The 21,479-nt window shown below is 35.5% G+C and overlaps 4 protein-coding genes across 7 annotated transcripts; 2 read left to right on the top strand and 2 right to left on the bottom strand.

The window, feature by feature from the left end:
* Positions 1 to 96: 96 nt before the first annotated feature.
* On the bottom strand, positions 97 to 5,131 carry LOC129797247 (beta carbonic anhydrase 1). 3 transcript variants are annotated; one of them, XM_055839620.1, is made up of 4 exons: positions 5,009 to 5,131; positions 3,555 to 3,666; positions 2,976 to 3,060; positions 97 to 1,104 (listed from the first exon to the last, which is right to left on the bottom strand). In XM_055839620.1, exons 2-4 carry the CDS (start codon positions 3,645 to 3,647, stop codon positions 515 to 517), a joined length of 768 nt encoding a protein of 255 aa, XP_055695595.1. In that variant the 5' UTR covers positions 3,648 to 3,666; positions 5,009 to 5,131; the 3' UTR covers positions 97 to 514. The 3 variants fall into 3 exon arrangements, with proteins under 3 accessions (XP_055695595.1, XP_055695596.1, XP_055695597.1); XM_055839621.1 differs by having other exon boundaries at positions 3,555 to 3,683; positions 4,990 to 5,106; XM_055839622.1 differs by lacking the exon at positions 5,009 to 5,131 and having other exon boundaries at positions 3,555 to 3,752.
* Positions 5,132 to 5,390: 259 nt separating this feature from the next.
* On the bottom strand, positions 5,391 to 7,706 carry LOC129797245 (ras-related GTP-binding protein A). Its single transcript, XM_055839619.1, has 4 exons — positions 7,575 to 7,706; positions 6,436 to 6,535; positions 5,740 to 6,371; positions 5,391 to 5,670 (listed from the first exon to the last, which is right to left on the bottom strand). Exons 1-4 carry the CDS (start codon positions 7,590 to 7,592, stop codon positions 5,485 to 5,487), a joined length of 936 nt encoding a protein of 311 aa, XP_055695594.1. The 5' UTR covers positions 7,593 to 7,706; the 3' UTR covers positions 5,391 to 5,484.
* A 107-nt stretch (positions 7,707 to 7,813) lies between these two features.
* LOC129797248 (GILT-like protein 1) lies at positions 7,814 to 9,992 on the top strand. The gene is made up of 5 exons (XM_055839624.1): positions 7,814 to 7,957; positions 8,044 to 8,181; positions 8,255 to 8,425; positions 9,632 to 9,778; positions 9,844 to 9,992. The coding sequence occupies exons 1-5, from the start codon at positions 7,895 to 7,897 to the stop codon at positions 9,934 to 9,936; spliced, it is 612 nt and encodes a 203-aa protein (XP_055695599.1). The 5' UTR covers positions 7,814 to 7,894; the 3' UTR covers positions 9,937 to 9,992.
* A 306-nt stretch (positions 9,993 to 10,298) lies between these two features.
* Positions 10,299 to 19,488, top strand: LOC129797241 (serine/threonine-protein kinase Pak). Of its 2 annotated transcripts, none has more exons than XM_055839611.1 (8): positions 10,299 to 10,656; positions 12,560 to 12,808; positions 12,878 to 13,032; positions 14,384 to 14,546; positions 15,307 to 15,524; positions 15,838 to 16,707; positions 17,226 to 17,444; positions 17,534 to 19,488. In XM_055839611.1, the coding sequence occupies exons 2-8, from the start codon at positions 12,706 to 12,708 to the stop codon at positions 17,615 to 17,617; spliced, it is 1,812 nt and encodes a 603-aa protein (XP_055695586.1). In that variant the 5' UTR covers positions 10,299 to 10,656; positions 12,560 to 12,705; the 3' UTR covers positions 17,618 to 19,488. The 2 variants fall into 2 exon arrangements, with proteins under 2 accessions (XP_055695586.1, XP_055695584.1); XM_055839609.1 differs by having other exon boundaries at positions 15,295 to 15,524.
* The last annotated feature ends 1,991 nt before the right edge of the window (positions 19,489 to 21,479 follow it).

Genomic DNA, 21,479 nt, shown 5'->3' with positions numbered 1-21,479 from the left:
TTGTTTCTCTTTTTTTCTAATTTGCGGTGAATTCCATTTTTTAACGTCTTTGGTTTTCACCAAATTCTTCTTCATTCAAATTTAAAAAATACAGAATTAAACGAATAAAAAAATTATATATTCTTTAAAATGTTCAATATTATTTCTCAAAATATACAACATATACGAATGTCATGTAAAAATGTTTGGATTTTTACAATTTCTATATTTTTTTTTTCTAAAATTCTCATTTTATAAATGCATCCAATTGACCAGATTTTTTCCTTGCATTTTTCCATCTATCTATATCCCCTAGAAAGTATAAAAATGTTAATATTTATGAGATTTATAAAACATGTAGATATGTATACAAAATGTATAAAAAAAAACACAACACAAGCTTCTCTTGGTGACGATTGCGAAGGATTTTTGGCGAATCTGCAAAAGCTTTTCATTTTGGCATTTTCTCTCTCTATGTACAAGCACCACATTTATGTTCATTTTGCTTTGGCATTCAGCAGGGCGGAAGCTACCCTCATGAGTAGTACCTCTGAACTTCTCCCAGGAGCTTCTCCACTGTCTCCTCATCTACTGGCAGGAATCTCTTGGCAGCTCGACTAAAGAAGTAAATGTCTCCGGTGTAGATGTCAAACCAGAGAGCATGAATGTGAAGGTCGTGCGTCTCTAGGCGCTTCTTCAGAAACCCATATGACGCAATATTGGCCATCTGCTGCAGTGTATTTACCTGACTGAGCTTGTCTTCGATTGCAAATTGATTTTCGGGATCAATGTACGCCACAACCTTGCGTAATGATGTTTCAGAAGAGAAGATCAAAGGATCCTTCCCTCCTGCCTCGTGCCACTTTAGGAAGGTCGTGAGGCTCGAATTCGCGTGTGAGTACAGCCACGCTCTCAGCGGAGAAATGCGTCGATTGTCCAGTGACGCAAATTCCGGATCGCGTAGTTGATACAACAAATTCATTGCTTTGCAATCACTATGACCACAAATCACAATGTGCCGGATATCGTTGACGACACACCCCAATTCCAATCCAGCTGGTTCACACGTAAAATATTCATCCTGGAAGTTGTGCGCGTGTGGAATAAGATTCCCCGCATTTCGAACTGAAAAATTAAGAAAATCTTATACCTACTTATCATACATAAGACTAGTAAATATTTTCCAAGACCACAATATTGTGTCGCATGGTCGTCGTCATAAAACGTTGAAATTTAAAAGGTTTGTAAGTTTTATAATTAAATCAGATTTGCAGATGCTTTAGATAACAGATCAAGGTATTACAATCTTTTTAGCTGTGATTCTTTTTATATAATTAATGCCCTTTAAGGTTTCTTTGAGTATTGTTTTTGTGCTCAATACGACATTTTTAGTGGGAAATTGTGATAAGATTTTTAAAAGCAAACTTGTGTACCTATTAAAATTTGCATTTGTATGGCCTAAATGACCTAAATGTGATTTTAATTGGCTTTTATGTTAATGAAAAACTCCGGAATAGACTTAAAGTAAAGACTATATTGTTAATTTTTTTTTACTTAATACAATTTAAATCATTTAAGACCTTTTAAATAAAAAACATGTATCATTTACAATCAATTATATAAAGGAATTGATGGCGGAATGTATGAAGGATGATCCTCTATCGCAGAACAATTTTAACCCATTCCATCTTGTAGAGGATCAAAAAACATTGAAGAATCGCGAGAGAAACTCCCCAAAATCCACTGGGATCACATCGAAAAGTGCAAATAAAAATTGCCAAAAAATTCAAATATTGCGACGCCATTCGACGTTTTTTTCCCTATAAAAAATGTTTCAAAAGTTTTCTGTAGACTTGTCGCTCATTTTCTGTAGACTTTTTTTCTAGTCAAAATAAATGTTTATTTTTTCGTTTCTGGAGTGATTTCTACATCTGAATCTGTGAAATCTTCTGCTCCTTGGAAGTCTGTGCATCTAATGATACTCTCAAAGCACTGAGAAAACAAACTAATTGCGAGTTTATTGCTGTGAATAATTTCATGAGACTTCCGGATGTCTTGACATTGCAGCCTCCTCGAGAGTGGATGCAACAAGGAGGAGGACATGGAATTTCTGTTCACTACCCATTGATTCAATTTCAATGTGCCGGAGCAAATCTTTCGCTTCCGGAAGTCCCAATTTCTACAGCAAAACCTCGTGGGCATTCTGCAGAAAAGAACTCTGAGAGGCAAAATGAGAGTTGAGAATCACTTTTGTCAGCTCCAGGAAGTCATTGCTCTTGGGAAATATGTATGGGAAGACGGTGATGAAGATTTTGTGGACTTCCTCAGTGTTACAATCCGCGGAAGGAGACTTTCCGGAGGAATCCCAGAATAGCTTTGAAGGCAGTTAGTTCTGCGACTCTCAGAAATGTCTTCCGTGCTGGTCATGATTTGCTTGATGACTCCGTCGAATGTTTCCGGATACTGACTACTAAACTGATTTCTACATCTGAATCAGGTATATTGCGCTGGATGGGATTCAACTCGGTAAGATTTGCTTAAATTCTCACTGCCAAAAAGGCCCAAAAAAATGTAAAAATATTTGTTTTGATTTGCAAGGGGCTGGTTCTATCAACCTCCCTCAGCTTCATTTCGCTGTGCATCACCTGATTTAGATGTAGAAATCACTCCAGAAACGAAAAAATAAACATTTATTTTGACTAGAAAAAAACTCTACAGAAAATGAGCGACAAGTCTACAGAAAACTTTTGAAACATTTTTTATAGGGAAAAAAACGTCGAATGGCGTCGCAATATTTGAATTTTTTTGCAATTTTTATTTGCACTTTTCGATGTGATCCCAGTGGATTTTGGGGAGTTTCTCTCGCGATTCTTCAATGTTTTTTGATCCTCTACAAGATGGAATGGGTTAAAATTGTTCTGCGATAGAGGATCATCCTTCATACATTCCGCCATCAATTCCTTTATTTTGTTACTTTAGGAAAAAAGAAAACTTACCCACAAACATATCCCCAACGTGCGTCTCTGTGAATCTCGTGGGAATCATCCGGCTGTCCATGCACGTAAAGAAGACGGCTTTCGGCTGAAAATCAAGAAGTAGGTACTTATTTTATTTTAAATAAAAGTAAGAACAAAAAGTTTTGCAAATTGCTGATCTCAATCACTCTAGTTGGTCCTAATGATGCTAAACACCCCCAATTAAATTTTTTTTTGTCTCGCCAATTTCTTGGCGCCCATAAAAATCTATGTATGAAGCAATAAAGCTATTCTATGTTATTTTTGTGCTTGGAAAAGGGATTTCTCAAAGAAAAGATCTATCTAAAAAAAAGGATTTCGCATCTGCCGGTCACCCACGATATTCATTTTCCTCCCGACCCCACTTCAAAAGCATTTTTTGACTACTTTTTGAATTTGGCGCCCTAAATGTATATAGCTCAAAAAAAAGTTCCTTCTGACGTCATTATTGTTGATAAACAATGCGCGAGCAGCAAGACCACGCGAAATCTCCAATCAAGGTCATTATTTCCATATGAGGGGAACTATTATCAATCTTATTTCGGGGGTTTTAATACCTACATGAGGATTATCGCGGACTTTTTGGAATTCCTTCACCATTTGCTCGCGAGTTGTTGAACGATATCGCATTATTCCTCGAAGGATTTTCTCCATTTTCTCACAATGATTCTCACTGGGAATGCACCAATTGGCTCAGAACAGAAGGCCGTGACTTTTGGTTGACGTCTTCGCGAAGCAACTTTTTGGAAGCGACTTTTTTGCGAAGACATAACCTCAAAGCAACTTTTTTTTATGCAAAAAAGTGAGAAATACGGGGAAAAATGCATTGCAGTGCCCCTGGAGGGCTTCCCGTATGCTCTTGATGCATTTTTCAGATGAAAATTCGCACAATTCTTTTTTTTGTCACAAAAATCTTTCGAGGCAAATTTTTGGAAGCGACTTTTTTGAGGAAACATTTTTGAGGAAACTTTTTGGAAGCGACTTTTTTGAGGAAACATTTTTGAGGAAACTTTTTGGAAGCGACTTTTTTGAGGAAACATTTTTGAGGAAACTTTTTGGAAGCGACTTTTTTGAGGAAACATTTTTGAGGAAACTTTTTGGAAGCGACTTTTTTGAGGAAACATTTTTGAGGAAACTTTTTTGAGGAAACATTTTTGAGGAAACATAACCTCAAAGCAACTTTTTTTTGTGCAAAAAAAATTGAAAAAATGTGGGGAAAAACTGCACTGCAGTGCCCCCGGAGGGCTTTCCGTATGCTCCTAAATTCATTTTGCAGCCGAAAATTTGCACAGGAACTTGAAGGAAGTCATATTTGCAATTTCGTAAAACATTTTTATAGACTCAGATTTTGGCCCAAAGATAACACAAGGAAAAGCCGGGTGATGAAAGGAAGTTCCTAAAATCCCTTAGAAACTTCCTGATGCAATTGGCAGTCATCCTGCTGAAATTCCAGGCCCTTATGATACTTTCCGGGCACACATCATACCGTTCCGGAAAGAAAAAAAGTGTATTGAAAAGTGTACGAACTTCAAGTTCCTGTGCGAATTTTCGGCTGGAAAATGAATTTAGGAGCATACGGAAAGCCCTCCGGGGGCACTGCAGTGCAGTTTTTCCCACATTTTTTCAATTTTTTTTGCACAAAAAAAAGTTGCTTTGAGGTTATGATTCCTCAAAAATGTTTCCTCAAAAAAGTTTCCTCGAAAAAGTCACACCCAAAAAAGTTGCCTCGAAAAAGTTACCTCCAAATGCGAAAAAAGTTGCGTCGAAAGATTTTTGTGACAAAAAAAAAGAATTGTGCGAATTTTCACCTGGAAAATGCATCAAGAGCATACGGGAAGCCCCCCGGGGGCACTGCAATGCATTTTTTCCCGTATTTCTCACTTTTTTGCACAAAAAAAAGTTGCTTTGAGGTTATGTCTTCGCAAAAAAGTCGCTTCCAAAAAGTTGCTTCGCGAAGACGTCAACCAAAAGTCACGGCCTTCTGTTCTGAGCCATTATGTTATTAATTCACTAACCGCGGCAATAAACTCTACGAGCAGGAGGGAAAATTGTCGGAGTTATCACAAAATCACGTTTAAATTAAGGCACATTTTTCTTCTACTGAACTGTCATAGATAATTATGACGTAATAAAATAGGTTTCTAAAGTTTCCTGAAAATTTCATTTAAAAAAGTGAACTTTTCAGCTTATTTGCAATGTTTGCTTGAATTGTGGGGAAAAATTTTTAATTATTTTTTTTTCCATAGAAAAACTATTTTTGGGGCTCCAAAATCATTGTGGATGCTTAGGGGGGCCCCGGGGAGCTTTAGTGAAATTTTAGGGGCACATTCAAAGGAGCTAAGAGGAAAATGAATATAATCGACCATAAATCCGGTTCGAAATTAGGAATTAAGCCAATTGTGACAACAAAATAACTTTAATAAAATCATTATTTAATTATTAAACAAATTCATTTTCAAAAATATATAGGTATATGTATGTCAGTTTCTTTTCAGTTCTGATAACTTATGTTAAGATTGTTACTATTGGGGCTCTCCAGCTCTTCAAAGTGCTTCCGGGCATTGCGAATGTTGATTAATGTTGCCTCACTGGGCATTTCAGGGTCCGACATAATCACCATAACGTACGTATTGCTCGTGAAGGTGTCAATGAAAGCGGCAAAGCAACTATTCCGTACCTAAGTAAAAAAAAATTAATTGGGTCATAATATTTCATATCACACTAAATGTAAATAATAAAATCTCACCTCGAGGGAATGGAATTTGGCGCCGAGCTTCGAACAAGAGAGTTTAAATTGTTTTATAATGTTGGAAACTTTCTCAAATCTATGAGCATCCCGATGCTCCTTTCGCTCGCAGTGCGAGATAACGAGGAATGTGGCCCTCTCGAAGAGCAACACTTCGTCTGCGTCAATTATCTTGGCAAAGACACCCAGAGAGTACTCAAGTGCTTTTACATTCGGGATGAGCATGTAGACAATATTGGACCATGCCCGGTAGAGTGTCTCATCCCAAATGCTTGTACGGTAGCAGGTGCACTCCAGTGGCTTCGACAGCCGCTTGAGATCATCCTCGCGATCCTTGAAGATCTGTTCACGCTGATCCTCTGCCACAAGATCCATCTTGTGGACGAGACAGAAGATCTTTGCCTCCTGGGAGTTTTGAAGTATGGCCTCTAAGCATGATTGGTAGTAGTGCATGTCCTTATCTAGCTCCCTGCTCTCCACATCGAACACATAGATTAGAACGGCTACATTTCGGAAGATATTCTCCTTCTGTGATGCAAAGTACTGCTCCATAAACGACTCCTGTCCACCACAGTCCCAGAGATTCAGAACAAGATTTCCCAAAAATCTCACGTGAGAATGTTCAACGTCAACTGCCGAGACAAAAGCCGAGTTATCACTAATTTACATCTCAAATGAATTGTTTCCAACACTTACTTGTGGCCCCCAGACGTCGCGTGTCCCTGGCAATATAATTGGCGAAGATAATGGAGCGCATGCTAGTCTTCCCAGAGCCACTCTTGCCCATTAGAAGAACCTGAAAGAAAAATTCATTTTTCACATTTCTGCTTTTCTGCTTTTTGGTGAAATATTTACAAGAATTTTTTCTCAATATTTCACGTTTTTTAAATCGCTATAACTCTGGTTCTATTTAAGCTACAGCTTATAATGACCATGTTTTGGAAACGTCTGAATCTGGACATAACACTGAGAAAAAATTTATTCCGATAAAATTATTTTTTAAATGAAAATTTTTACGTCAAAAATTACACATTGTTTTTTTTTATTTTTGACCCATAAATGTTCTTTTAATTGGTTTGCAATGTTCTAGAGAGTTGTAGAGTATTGCGAGACCTTTCCAACGATAGGTCAAACACCTTTGTACGTTACGTATAACCGGAGATATGAGCTTCTAAAGAAAAACCTAAAAATGGCAATATCTCAGGTTCTAGGGGACCTAGGAAGTCAAATGACCTATCGTTGGAAAGGTCTTGATGCCAGCTATAACATACTAAAATTTCAGCCACCTACGACAAACTTTAGATTACATTATAGCTCAAAAGGACGCCATTTTGAAAATTGGCCGCCATATGTTTTTTAGCGGACGAAACCAAACCGCACTCATTTTCCTTCCTTTATATGCCCTAAGGAACATTTATGCCAATTTTCAGCTTTCTAGCACTGCCTGCAGTCTTTTGCCGTGAATTTATCTAACTAGGAGCACCCGTGAGCCCCCATGTTATCAATTAGGGTTTTCTCACATGTTGAAATTTATTGTGAAATGTTTCATTTTCTCAAAATAATTTTTCTTGTTTTTACACTTTTTTAAACTTTCAATATTTTTTTTAACTAAAAAATTATTAAAATTTATTTAATTTTTTTTTTTAACTTAAAATGTTGATTTTTTCCATTTAAAAAAAATATTGCATGAAATAAATTTCAAAATATCTTTGCAACTTTGAAACTTTCACACACCCTCATTTTTCAACATCAACAATGAAAATGACAAAATCTCACAAACATGATTTTTTTATGGATAAATCCAGAGTGTTTTTCATAATTGCACTACCTCTTACCTTTTTCTTCATATTCATCACCTTTTTCACTCAACAATTTTACAATTTATAGTGGTTTTTTGGTAAAAAAGACAATTTTTGGTTCAGCAAAAGTAAAAATGTCGTCCGAAAGAAATCTGCAAGAGGGCCTCACTCATATTGTTTGCCAAGAGTTCCACCAGAGGACCAAGAGGCGCCAAAAAATCGCGCGGGAGTGGGAAAGTAACGTATTTTTTACCTGTTTGCTTTTAAGATTTTTAGTTAGTTTCACGCGAAATTTCGCACAAGTCGGACGGATTAATTTTCGCGCTCTGAAAGTGGGTCACTAAAGTGGGAAAAAAATGAAGAGTTTAGTGATTGTTGCAATTTTGCTGGTCATTGGCCACAATTTGTGCGAAGGCAAGGTGAAGAAACTTTTAAATCTCTAACAAAAAAAAAACACGTTTCTGGTTTTATTTTTGGAATAATACACTTTTCTTGTCTCTTGTAGATTCATGTGACGGTTTACTATGAATCCCTGTGCCCGGATAGCATCAGATTCATCTCCAATCAACTCTACCCGAATCTACAAGATCCAGGACTCAAGGACTTTATTGATGTTCTCTTTGTGCCCTTCGGGAAGTCCAGTGTAAGTTACAAAATATACGTGCTGTGGAATTATAATATAAGTAAAATTAAACATTCCTCTAAAATCTCATTAGTCCAGCAGCAATGGAGACACAGTGGAGTTTGTGTGCCAACATGGCCCACGGGAATGCGAGGGCAATAGACTGCAATCCTGTGTCCTCCACCAGATACCAGATCGCCCGGCTGATCAACTCAACTTTGTGGCGTGCCAAATGAACTTCCAGGCCGAGGGAACCGGACGAGTCGTGAGTATAAAATATACATAATAAAAAATTCCCACGTTCCCCACACATTCAAGGGGTCAATCGCACGCATTGAAAGGGAAAACTTTCTGCAGTCGATTAAATTAGTAAGTCACTGTGAATTTAATTACACACTCTTTTAATATTTTTCTATATCTTACTAAAAATGACGATTTTACGTGAGAGACGTAATAATAATAAAAACGTGGGCCGATGGGAAAGTGAATTGCTGATTTGAGTAAGATATCTCGCGGTGGGTGATAATTTTCAACCAACAAAAAAAACGTGTTTTAATGTGCGAAAATTGAAACGGAAACTTGTTAATGAATTGATTGCATTTTCAACAACTAACTACATAACTCAATTGGAAAAAAGAGGCAATTTTCTGTGGATTAAGCGATCTCACAAAGGTCAAATGTTTTTTTTTTTCTTTGTAAGCTTTGTAAACCAGCTTAAAATTATGCAAATGCAAGACATTTCTTGCGCAATTTTATTTTTCTTTAATATTCTTTTGCACGCAATTTTATGGGGACAACGACTCTCACACAAAAACCTGCCCTGTTTTTCGAGTTTTTTGACGATCACACACAAAATTTCAGTTTTAAGACTTTCTATAGGTACATAAAGCGCTTCTAATATGCTCGTGGAAGGCACGATTTTCTTTCTTGATTGAAAAGTTATTTTACGCATGATTTAGCACAAATTAATGTTGATTTGTGATGTGATAACTAAAAGGCAAGAACATTCTTTTTGTTAAAAATTTTAATTTGAAGAGATTGATTTTTTTTAATAATAAAGAGGAGTTGACGACAGATAAATCATTAGTATTTCATGTCTTATTTTAACTTAAAACACTTAAAATAATTGAAAAAGTCAACAAGATCCTCGAGATTTAATACTCCTTTAAACATCTCAAAAATTTCAATTGAAATTTTTAAAAAGCTCTTGAGATCCTCACTAAAAGTCAACAATTCTAATCTTTTTATCCTTTTTTTTATCATTTTCATTTGAATTTTATACAAAAGGAAAATAAAAAGTAAGAAATTACAGCCCGACGGAGTTCTTTTTATCTTCCATCTAAGGGGCTATTTTAGTAACACAAAGCCGCTAATTTATACTTCTTCTCAAGCAGATAAGATGCGGCGAGACCACATCTTATCTCCAATCTCTTGGACAATTTTATGATGAAACTTTTTACTGCTCTTTCAGTGTGCCATTTCATCCAATGTGGACTGGCAGAGTGTCCAATCATGCTATGGAAGCTCCCTGGGGACTGAATTACAGCTCACGGCTGAACAGTTGACGAATAATGTACTTCCACAGACCAACTTTGTGCCCACCATTGTTTTCAATCACGTAAATTACATTTTTAGATGATTTTCATTTGTCTTATACTCATCAGAATCTTTTTTTTTCTTCAGGCATTTGATAAAACTCTTCACCAGAGAGCACTCTCCGAATTCAGGACTGTTGCCTGTGAATTGCTCAAGTATGAACCACAAGCGTGCCATTGAGGAATGAATTTTATATAATTTTAATAAAAAGTATTAATTTGAAAACCGCCAAAAAATGAGAATATTATTCAAAAGAATTCTGTCAGAGGGCCAAAAAGCGCCAAAAAAATATTTTTTTCTCTACAGTAAAAAGTTTGTTTTTTTCTCATGTTTTCAGAGAAAATTTTTTTCTTGAGAAGTAATGAGATTGGATACATTAGCACAGAAACTAAATCAGGATAGACACGATAGAACAGAGAAAATTGGAAAATGCAACAGTCACATTTATTTGACTAAATATTTTCCGTTGGACATTTCAATTTTGACTGTCTGACATTCATAAAACACAAATGTGTGAAGTTAGTCAGAAGAGGCTTTAATATGATTTTTCACAGCCAACTTCATTATCATCCTATTTCTGCGACATTGAACATACATTTTTTGTGAAATTCGTTTGTATTTTGTGGAAAAACCCTGAGTGAAAATTATTTTTATGTTTAATGTAGTGTGGTGTGCACGAGGGCAATTAGTTTTGCGTTTGGTGTGTGCAAAAAAGTGAAGGATTTAGCCCTCAAATCCCATCTTCCTGTTCACCCACCATCTCCTCCGGCGTGTGACAACTTCCTTCGCGTCGAGTGTGGCGGAAAGAAAAACGCTAAAATTTCACACCTTGGTGAAAAAGTTCATCTTTGTGCACCGCAGTGAGCTTCCCGGGAGTATTCCGGATGGGAAAACCCCTATGTGAGTGACCTGCAATTAGAAATATGAATGGTGTGCATGGGTGAAAAAAAAGAGTCTAACTGCGATGAGTGACTAATGCCATTTCTTCATACCCGCGCGCCCCCCTCTTTCGTGAGTCTCCTCTTCCGCCAGTCGGTCGTCGTGCCTTCCCCACAAATCTCATACACTTTTATTTATTGCATCTTTTGCTGCATCTTCTCCACGCATTTCCACGCTAAATTGCATGAGACAGCAGCGTCGTACAAAGAAAAAGGGAAAATACCTCCGTGGCGCTCCCGGAAAAAGAAGAGTGAGAGGGGAGCAGGGAAAATGTATGTGTGTGTTTTGAGTCACTTTTCTCATGACAAATTTCCACAACCATCATCATCATCCAATGGATTCAAGGAGTTGGGGGATAAAATGAGGAGGAGGAGGAGGACTAAAGAAGAGATTATGATTTTCTATATAAATATATTATTTCTCATTTTCAACCCACAAAGCATAAACTTGGAGACACACTCACATGTTCTAATTGAAGCAATTTCCATCAAGTTCAATGAACAATGATGAAGATATTAATTCCGTGCTGTGCAGAGAAACAAACAGAGAGAGAAAAAAAAAGAACAACCCATTCACACGCCCCATCATTTAACAATATCAAGAGCTAAATTTTATTAACTTTATCTCTTTGCTGATTTCTGACTGCGGTGCCGTCCTTCAGACGCCTTTTTGGCACCTGAGTGACGAAATTGGCAACACAAATCCCACGATATCTAATGAAAATTATGCACGTCAAACCGTGCGAGAAAATTCCGCAAAATCGTTTCGCGTATACAACTAAAAATCCAATAGGATCCAGTTTTGGGAAACTTGCAGGACACGTTCAATGACAAAGGCTATTGTCTGTTGTCCCCTTGAAGAAATATGTCCTACCAACATTTTTGCATGCAAATAAAATTCCTAATTAGGGTGGATTAGAATATGTATTCACGTTTTAAAAAAAAAAGAAAGAAAAATCAATTTTTAAGCAGCTCTTGCAAGTCTTTTCAATTGAATTTAGAATTAATTTTAAAAACATTTTGTCCTTGATGAATTTATTGAAAAAGTAAAACTTAAATTGACAAAACAAAATACTTAAGATAAGTGAGTTAGCTTTTTTAAAGAAAGTAGATACTAAAACTTAATTCCGACGAAAGTGTTTTCTTCGTGGAAGAAGGTGTTAGAGGCTTTATATTCAAAATGTTAGACGAGAGAATCTAAAAATAAATTTTTCACATTCTTTTTATACTATTTCTGATAAAAAAAAATACCTGATTTAATTACCTTATTAAAGTCATTAAGAATTTAGTAGAATAAATTAGAGGTCAAATGAAATCAGAACAATTTCATCAATATTTTTTTTTACCTCTCTGTTTTATTTATTTACATTCGCGATAAAACACATTATACCTTACATAAGGTGATATTTCTGTTTCATGTCTTTTACAAAATCCCTCAAGAATTTCCCACAGATAAACTTTCTCTTGAAGCAAGAGGAGTCTAGCATAGAGACTGAAAGTTTAGATTACAAAAGCCACACAGAAGCCCACGCAATGATAAAACACGTGACGAAGGCTGCCCTAATATAAAATTCGCAGAATTCAAGGGGAAACACTTCTTTGGTGTAGAAACTTGGCAAAGAGTTTTTCCCAATGAAAACCCACACTCATTTTCACATTCAAGTAAAAGTGTTCCCCTTTGTAGTGTAGTATAGGTTCCCAAAAACAGGAAGTTGATATGGAGAATTGAGGACAATATATCGCTTCTCTCTTGCACACTCCACCCACATATTTTCAAGGCATTCTAATCGCAGCGGCAATGAATGCCTATTTTGCACCTTTTTGAAAGCACTAACAGGGTTCTTTTTCTTTCTACCTCTTTTCAGTGAGACATTGGCTGCTGCAAGTGAATCGTGTGTTGTTTTCTCTGTGGAAAAGCTGGTGTGTTGTGCAGAGAGTTATCCAGTAAAGTGAGTGTGTGCGTGGGGGAAATTAAGGTGAATTTTGTGGGAGGAAAAATTGTTTGAGGAAAATGTCCAGTGAAGAAGACAAACCTCCGGCTCCTCCTGTCCGGTTGACCAGTAACCGGGATCGAAGCGATGGAGTCCCTCCTGTTGAGCGTCCCCTTCCGAAAGGTAAGAAAATCAATTTTTTTTTGCTTTCTTAACTCTTTTTGTTTTTATTATTTTGGGATTTTTTTGCAGAGCCTGATGATGCTGATCGGAAGAAAAAGACGCTCAAGAGTAAAATTAAGGGCTCCAAGGCATCTCATACGGATTCCAAGCCAAATATTTCCTATCCCACGAATTTTGAGCACACTGTCCACGTGGGATTTGATGCCATTACCGGAGAATTCACGGTGAGTGCAAAACAATATAAGAATTTTTAAAAGAAAGTGTGTGCCATATACTTTTAGTATAATTGAGAGTGATACACGTAATGTCATCCCGCATTTATCATTGAGTTTCCTTTCTTGTGCTTTATCATTCATGAAGAAAAAAAAACAAAGTGAGAGTTTGAGGATTTTCCTTTGTTGACGCGTGACTCCTTTTTTATATTAGCTACATATCGGAATGAGTCTGATTTTCCTTCAGAGGCTTTCTTTTTTTTATTTTCAAGTAATTCTTGTTTGGTTTTCAAAGAATTTTCTATATTTTATCTCTTTTTTTTGTTCCTCTTACACCAAAAACTAATTAATTTCCTGCTAAAGAATGCGTGGCAGAATTAGAATGGAAATTTCATGGAGAAAACATAAGAGAGTTCGGAGTGAAAATCACACGAAATTAGTCCTATAAATATGTCCCCGCGAGACTGATGAGGGAGAGCAAGCAAAAAAAAAGTATAAAGTGTCGCGCAAGAATGAAAAAGTCTCTTGTGAAGACATCCATGAAGACACGAAAAGAAAAACAGTGTAAAATGCTTTATTTTGTTGATTTAACTTGGTGTTGTTCTCTTTTTATTTTCAAGCTGCCTATGAAAGTAAGTATTTTTGCTTCGTGATTATTATTTGCTGTTGCGCTCCCGACTTTTTTTTTTCATTATATGTGCATACTTCTTGTACTCTCTCACTCCCTTTCACGATCCAAATCCGAAAAGAAAAGACAAGAGCCATGTTACGCAGAAGATTGTTGGGGAGAGAAAAAAAAGGAAAAGTGGAGAAAGAAGAGAAGACAATAAATAAGAAAGAAATTCTTAATGGAACAAAACTCTAAAATTATCCAGTGTGCGTGTGGAAAGAGAGAGAGTGAAAATTAATTTCCCTCTTCTAATATTCCTTTGCCACTTTGTCCAATAAGTAGACGAATACGAAAAATACGAAAAGATGGAAATGAACAGAAAAAAAGAAACCAACAAGAAGAGACACTTTAAATATCCTCCAAATATATCTTCAATGTGTTTTCTTTTACAAGTAGATTCTTCATTTTCTCTCTTTCTTTTATTTTTGTTCTTCATTCATGGTTATTTTGTCAGTTGCATGTTAATCATTCTCTTATTCTTGTCGTCACATTTTATATTATTCCACAATCTTTGAACCATTATGTATTGTTGTATGATATATTTTTATTATTTAGGTAAAATGTTTTGTCAGCGTTGTTTGTCTTAAAGGGTTATTGCAAAAAAAAAAAAAATAAGAAAGGAAATGAAGAGAGAAATAAGAATGTAGAGAATAGAATCTCGCAATAGTGAAGAATATGTCGTTTTTTTTGCAGGGAATGCCGGAAGCATGGGCAAGACTTCTAATGAATTCAAACATCAGCAAGCAGGAGCAGAAGAACAATCCTCAAGCTGTCCTCGATGTGCTCAATTGGTATGATAACAGCAAACAACGTCCCAGCTCTAAATACATGACAAATGCAACAACAACACATTCGGGTGAGTTCTTTAAATATTTTTGCAAATATCATTTTTCTCCTTTTAACAGTCAAATGTCCTTAATACGCTTTTTGTGACTTTTTTCTGCCTTAACATTAATAATAAAGAATAGAATTTTCAATCATTAGACACTAATTTAATCTTTAGGTATTAACTCGATATATCAAGAAAATTTTTTGTGCATGGATACTGTGTAATATTTTAGATAAGAATTATCAGAGTTGAGTACTCTATGAATCACTTTGCAATTCATGTCCACTACTAAAATTAACTTAAAGACTTTAGAGACACATTGCAAACAAATATGTAGTTCCTCTGAGCCTTAATGGTATTATGCTAAGTAAATTGCAGGAAAATTGTTTCTCTGAATCAACTCAATTGGGTTACAAATGTGAATGTAAATGCAAAAGCTCTTAAGTAAGTCTGTCTGGCTGTGGGGAGGTTAAAATTTATTTCAATGCATATATTTTGCTTTAATCTGCTTGTTATGTATGTACATAGAAACGTAGATGCTTGGGGTAAATTTTTTTTTAATACGGAATCTGCTTACATTTTGTAAAATTTGACTGTTAATTGGGTACAAACAAAATATTTAGTTGAATAAAATGCAAACTTTTAATATGCTGCTGTGCTTCCACTGACACTGATGTTATTTTTTTCTTCTACAAACCTGGCTGTGGGTTCGCGTTTTTATTTGCAAATTTGCTTTTGGATCGAAAAAAAAAACAAACAAAAATTAACTAAACAGCATCATCACTAGGGTCGTCGCTGAGTCGTGTTAGCAGCAGTAGCCCAAGTAGCACACCAACGGACTCTGAGTCACATGGTGGGCCACAGGTGATACAATACAATACACATCATCATCTTCCAGCGCACGTTCCCAGTATCATACCAATGCCACCACAGTCGCATTTATCGAGCGACCAAGAAGATGTGGCACCACCAATTGCAAGTCGTCCCGAGCGCACTAAATCAATCGTAAGTCCCATCCACTTATTTATTATATTGCGTCCTTTCCTCATGCAGACATATTGGACAACAAAAGCCCTATTGCGAGTATACTATACTACAAAAAGTAATTTGTTGTGCACCTGGGTGAAAGTTAAATTAACTTGCGGCAGAAACTTTTCCAAGGAAATTGTTTTGAAAGAAATATTTTATCATCGAGATGTAATTCAATTCATTTTAATTTTAGAAGAATTGTATGAGGAAGTGAGAGCCATATTACTTTTTTTTCTAATATTAAAACACAATCATAAGCAGATATTGGTTTTTTTTTTTTAAATAACAGTATACGAGGCCTATTGAGAACACACCGACTAGCATAACGCCACCAATATCTGTCCATCTTAGTCCAACTGTTAAGAGTCCCACGTTGGATAGAAACAAGAATAATGCCACAATTGGTGTTACGACAAATGCAAACAACAGTAGCACACCCACGACCAACAATTCCATGTCGCCGGTACAGCAGGCGGCGCCCCAGGTGCCAACAATTGGCACCACGTCGCCCCAGCAGACGCCCAATGATGCAAACACGGGATCACGGGGAACGGTGAAGAAGAAGAAGATGACGGATGAGGAGATTCTAGAGAAATTGCGCACAATTGTCAGTGTGGGTGATCCTAATCGGAAATACACGAAAATGGAGAAGATTGGTCAGGGTGCTTCGGGGACCGTGTATACGGCCATTGAGAGCTCCACGGGCATGGAAGTGGCCATAAAGCAAATGAACCTCAGTCAACAACCCAAAAAAGAGCTCATCATCAACGAGATTCTTGTGATGCGAGAGAATAAGCATCCCAATGTTGTCAATTATTTGGACAGCTATCTGGTCAATGAGGAGCTATGGGTGGTTATGGAGTACCTCCCAGGGGGCTCACTGACGGACGTTGTCACGGAAACGTGCATGGATGAGGGACAAATAGCTGCAGTATGCCGGGAAGTGCTGCAGGCCCTTGAATTTTTGCATAGCAATCAAGTGATACACAGAGACATCAAGAGTGACAATATTCTCCTGGGCCTCGATGGGAGTGTGAAGCTAACGGACTTTGGGTTCTGTGCACAAATTTCGCCGGAACAGTCAAAGCGTACCACTATGGTGGGTACTCCATACTGGATGGCACCGGAGGTGGTGACGAGGAAGCAGTACGGACCCAAGGTAAGCTTTTCCTTTCTCTTGGCACACACTCAAAACACCAACTTTTAAATTCAGAAGGTCAATCTCGCGACATAAAATACCAAAGTCTCAATTACTATTTTGCATGTTTGTGTATGAATGGTTAAATTGCCAAAATTGACTCGGAGAATGCACAAAATATTCTCGTGGGAACCATTCATTCTTTCCCGAAAAATCGATTATCGCCATCCCGTGCAAGTTTCTTTGAAAGAAAACTGCTGTGATTTATTACTACGCCATGTCGCGATCTCAAACATTATTCACTATAAAACGAGAGAAAAGAAAACATATGACCCAAAATGCTTGTTTGAAGAAAAAATCTCCATTTTGGAGAACCCACGCACTAACTTTATTCATGGTTCTTCAAGACATTGATTTTTTTGGTGAATTAAAAAAGAAACTTTAGCCATAAATTATCATATAAGTAATTTTCTCCTTGACTTCAACCCATGTAAAATGTAAAAAAGAAGAATATTTAAAAAAAAATTGAAACCTTTTAGGTGGACTTGTGGTCACTGGGAATAATGGCAATAGAAATGATCGAAGGGGAACCTCCGTATCTCAATGAGAACCCCCTAAGAGCGTTGTACTTGATTGCAACAAATGGGAAGCCAGACATTAAGGAGAAAGATAAATTGAGTACAGTATTCCAAGATTTTCTCGATCAGTGTCTCGAGGTGGAAGTAGAACGTCGAGCAAGCGCCTTCGAACTACTTAAAGTGAGTTTCGTCCATCCAAACTATATACAAATTGCTCTATTTTGAGAGAGTTCAACTTTATTAATACACAAAACTAATTAATCTTTCAGCATCCGTTCCTGAAACTAGCACGTCCACTGGCGAGTCTTACGCCACTTATTATGGCGGCAAAGGAGGCAGCAAAAGGACATTAAATTGTAAAAACAAACAAAAAAAAGGGTGCAAAGAGACAAGAGAAGAAAAGAAGAAATAGAGTGGTAGATAAATGTGGAAGAAACATACGTATAGACATGAGAGCATATATTTAATCAATTTTGCAAGTATTTATTGTTTTTTTTTTTAATATTATTTTATTATTTGAACTGTATGAACGAAAAATTGTATTAATTGTGTGTAAACAATAATTTATTTTAGGAAAAAAAAGCGCAAAGATTTTTAATTGAGGCGGTAAACAATGACTGTTGAATGTGTAAAAGTGGAAATTTTACGAGAAAAACAAATTATCCTTATTAATAAAATTTAAAAAAAAAATTATTATAGTGTACATTTTTTCGTCTCAATGTGAGGCGCTTTTTTTTCAAAGTCAAAACAATTTTATTCGCAAAATTTAGTGTATAGTAAAAAAAAATGAATAAATTAAACTTATACTTTCGCCTGAGACCAAGAATGTTTCCTAAACTATAGTACTTTTTGAAAAAATTGAGGAAGCACAAGGGATTATTAGATGTGTATACGCAATTCTAAATTGTGTAAAAAAAAGAATAGAGGAAACTGCGAGATGTAAAGAGAAATTTATATTGTGAATATTGAATGTGAAAATCGTACACGGAAGTGCTTTGAGAGTGGCGCAATTTTTGGGGCACAATTTCTTGAAGAAAATGAAAAGAACAAAAAGCAAAGATAGAAAAATGAGGGCATTTCTGTAGGAGAAATTACAAAAAGTATTTTTTTTTTCTTTCAACAGAACACTAATAAAAATCACAGTAGAAAAAGAAATTAAGTATGAAATGATTTTTTTTCTAAATTTTTCACAAGGAAAAATATTTCACTACGCTTTATTTTCACGAGTTTCACAAATATATATAATTATAGAAAAAAAGCAATCTATAGTAGAATTAGGAAAATATATTGTTTAATCTTCAATCAGAAAAAAAAAAAACATTTCATACTTAATAACCCCCAAACACAAATCAGGCTCAAGCAATGTATAGTTTTTTTTTATTTAAAAATAGCAACACTAAAAGAAAAATGTTGAGAAAAAAAGACATAAAAACCATCTTAGTACGAAAGAGAGGGTCAAAATAGATCCAGAAAATGAATGGGATAGAAAAGAAGAATTGATAAAAAATATATCTATATAATATCTCTTGTATAGTGTGCCTATTTATAAAATATACAAAAATAAATTCAGATGGAAAACGTTGATGATAAACGACAAAATATATTAGTAAAGAGAGGAACACACACGCGTAAAGAGATAGAAATTCATATAGAGAGAACAGAAAAAAAATAGAACACTAAGGTATAAAAAATTACACCGAATCTATAAAAAATTATAGGAATGTAGGAACAAATTGGATGCATGATGAATACGTGGTGTGTGCAGGTTTAAGAGGCGAAAAGGAATCAGGATAATAAAAAAAAACTAAAAAGGTTAATGTGTATGTAAAGAATTAAGATAGAGTGTGAATGATAAAATAAATATAATAGAAAAAAAATGAGAAAACAAGATAAATTTTTTTCAATTGATTTCTTGCACATATTTCTTGCTACCTACTTATTGAAAAAAAAAAAACTTATATATTTCCTTAAACACAAGGTATATAAATTTACTAAAAACGATATTGCAATGATCGGTAAGAGAGGAAAAAGTTTTCTTTAAAAAAAAGTAGTTTTTCTCTTCTATCGCCAATAGTTTTGTTATTTTATTTTGTAATAAATATTATATATAATTTAATTTTATGTAGAGTAGAGCGATGAAAATTTTACATCTTAATTCAGCATATTCAACTGAAAAAATGGTATTAAAATTGCCTGCATTTAATAAATAGCCATTATTATACAATGAAATAATTGTATTCTTTATTATAAATATATTGAGAGGGAGAGAAAATCAGAAAGAGAAAGCATCATATAATATACTTCCAGTGAAAAAAAATCACAAGATCAGATTGAGTTTTTCTTATTTTTCTATCGTCAAAAGGTGAGAGACTTTCGCTTATTTTTTTTTAGTAATTTATTAACCTTCTTTCTACATAACAACTTCTTTTTTATATTCGCAAAATAAGTAGAATCATTTATTATTTGCAAATTAAATCGCAATTCGTCATTTTTTTATTTTTATTCAAATAAAAAAATAACTTTTAACGAAAATATTTCACTTGGCAATTTCAGTAAAAACTTATTATCTAATTTTTATTTCTTTCCTTTTCCGCATTTCATAGAATTGAAAAAAAAAAGATCAAGTTTATTAGAAGGACGTCCACTATTTTCATTGCCCTTCAGGGCTGTGATGAGAACTTTAAAAATAAACCCATTTATACGTTTTTTTTATTTAATTTTTTTTATATTTCTTTAATTATTATTATTTGGAGTTAAATTCATCTCTTTTATTAGTTAGTCTGAGAACGAGACGGAAAAATAGAATTTAGGCTGTGTCCAAAAAATTATCACAATATGATACAGAGATCGAATTATTAACAAAAGAGGCACCTTTAAAATTAAACATTTTCTTTTTTCTCTAAAATCTAATTAAAATTTAAAAAAAAATTGAGGCAAAGAACTTCCTCAATTTACCATCATTTTCATTACTCCAAATTACAGGTAGAAAGAAAATGTCGAGAAAGTGTGTCTAATGGACTCAGGATTTGCATATTCAAAGAGAATAAGAATCAGCATGGAAGCGTATATAAAAAAAAAGCTAGAATTCCACGATTAATGGTGCTATGCAGGAATCTCATGTCAAGAGAAAATGATCATGACATTTTTTCCTGACATTTTTTGTCATTCCCTCTCACTCCCACTAATGTATTTCTGTATCTTTCGTCTTTCTCTGACGCATGCTTCCGACATTTTCATCATTCTTTTTTGTGCACTCAACATGTTTTTCATTTCGTATTATTTTCTCAGTATTTGGGGATATTTTTCCAAGAAAAAGTGAAAATGGGCTTTGCTGAAGTGTTCTCAGTGCCAGGAAAGCCGTGAAAAGTGGAAATTTATGGTCATTTAGCGGCCAAATATGTGAAAATGTGTGAAGTGAAAAATCAAAACATTCTTTCCCTGACCAATTTTTACGAGATATTTTTCTGTATTTTCACGACACAAATCACTTCCTGCGGGCTTTTTGGACTTTCCCACAGGTCATCTGCAACAAGGAAGGTCTGTGTGGGGGGCAGAGAAATGCTTCCTGGGTGGTGGAATCCCACCTAAACGCGGAAAAAATTGGTCCGGGAGTGAATGTTTTGCTATAGAAACTGCACAGTTTTCACTTATTTGGCCGATAAATACCCACGATTTTCCACTTTTCACACTTTCACAGGCACTAAGAACACTTCCACAAGCCGCTTTTCACTTTTCCCGAGCTAAAATATCACAATTTACAAAGAAAATTGCAGAAAACTAACAAATACGTTGACTTCACAAGAGCTGGAAAAAGAATGACAGAAAAAACATCTTCCTGCGACATTCTTTTTCAAGCTCTTGCGTAGTCAACACGTTTCTTATTTTTCGTCAATTTTCTCTGTGAATTGTGATATTTTAGCTCGGGAAAAGTGAAAAGCGGCTTGTGGAAGTGTTCTTAGTGCCTGTGAAAGTGTGAAAAGTGGAAAATCGTGGGTATTTATCGGCCAAATAAGTGAAAACAGTGAAGTTCGACAGCAAAACATTCACTCCCGGACCAGTTTTTCGCGTTCAGGTGGGATTCCACCACCCAGGAAGCATTTCCCTGACCCCAGGCCGACCTTCCCTATGCAGATGACCTGTAGGAAGATACAAAAAGCCCGCAAGAAGTGATTTGTGTGGTCAAAATCTAGAAAAGAATCCCGTAAAAATTGGTCA

The sequence above is a fragment of the Lutzomyia longipalpis genome, chromosome 1, assembly GCF_024334085.1.
Source record: "Lutzomyia longipalpis isolate SR_M1_2022 chromosome 1, ASM2433408v1".
Lineage (NCBI taxonomy): Eukaryota > Metazoa > Arthropoda > Insecta > Diptera > Psychodidae > Lutzomyia > Lutzomyia longipalpis.
Note: the sequence above shows the minus strand (reverse complement) of the source record. Positions and strands in the feature narration are given on the sequence as shown.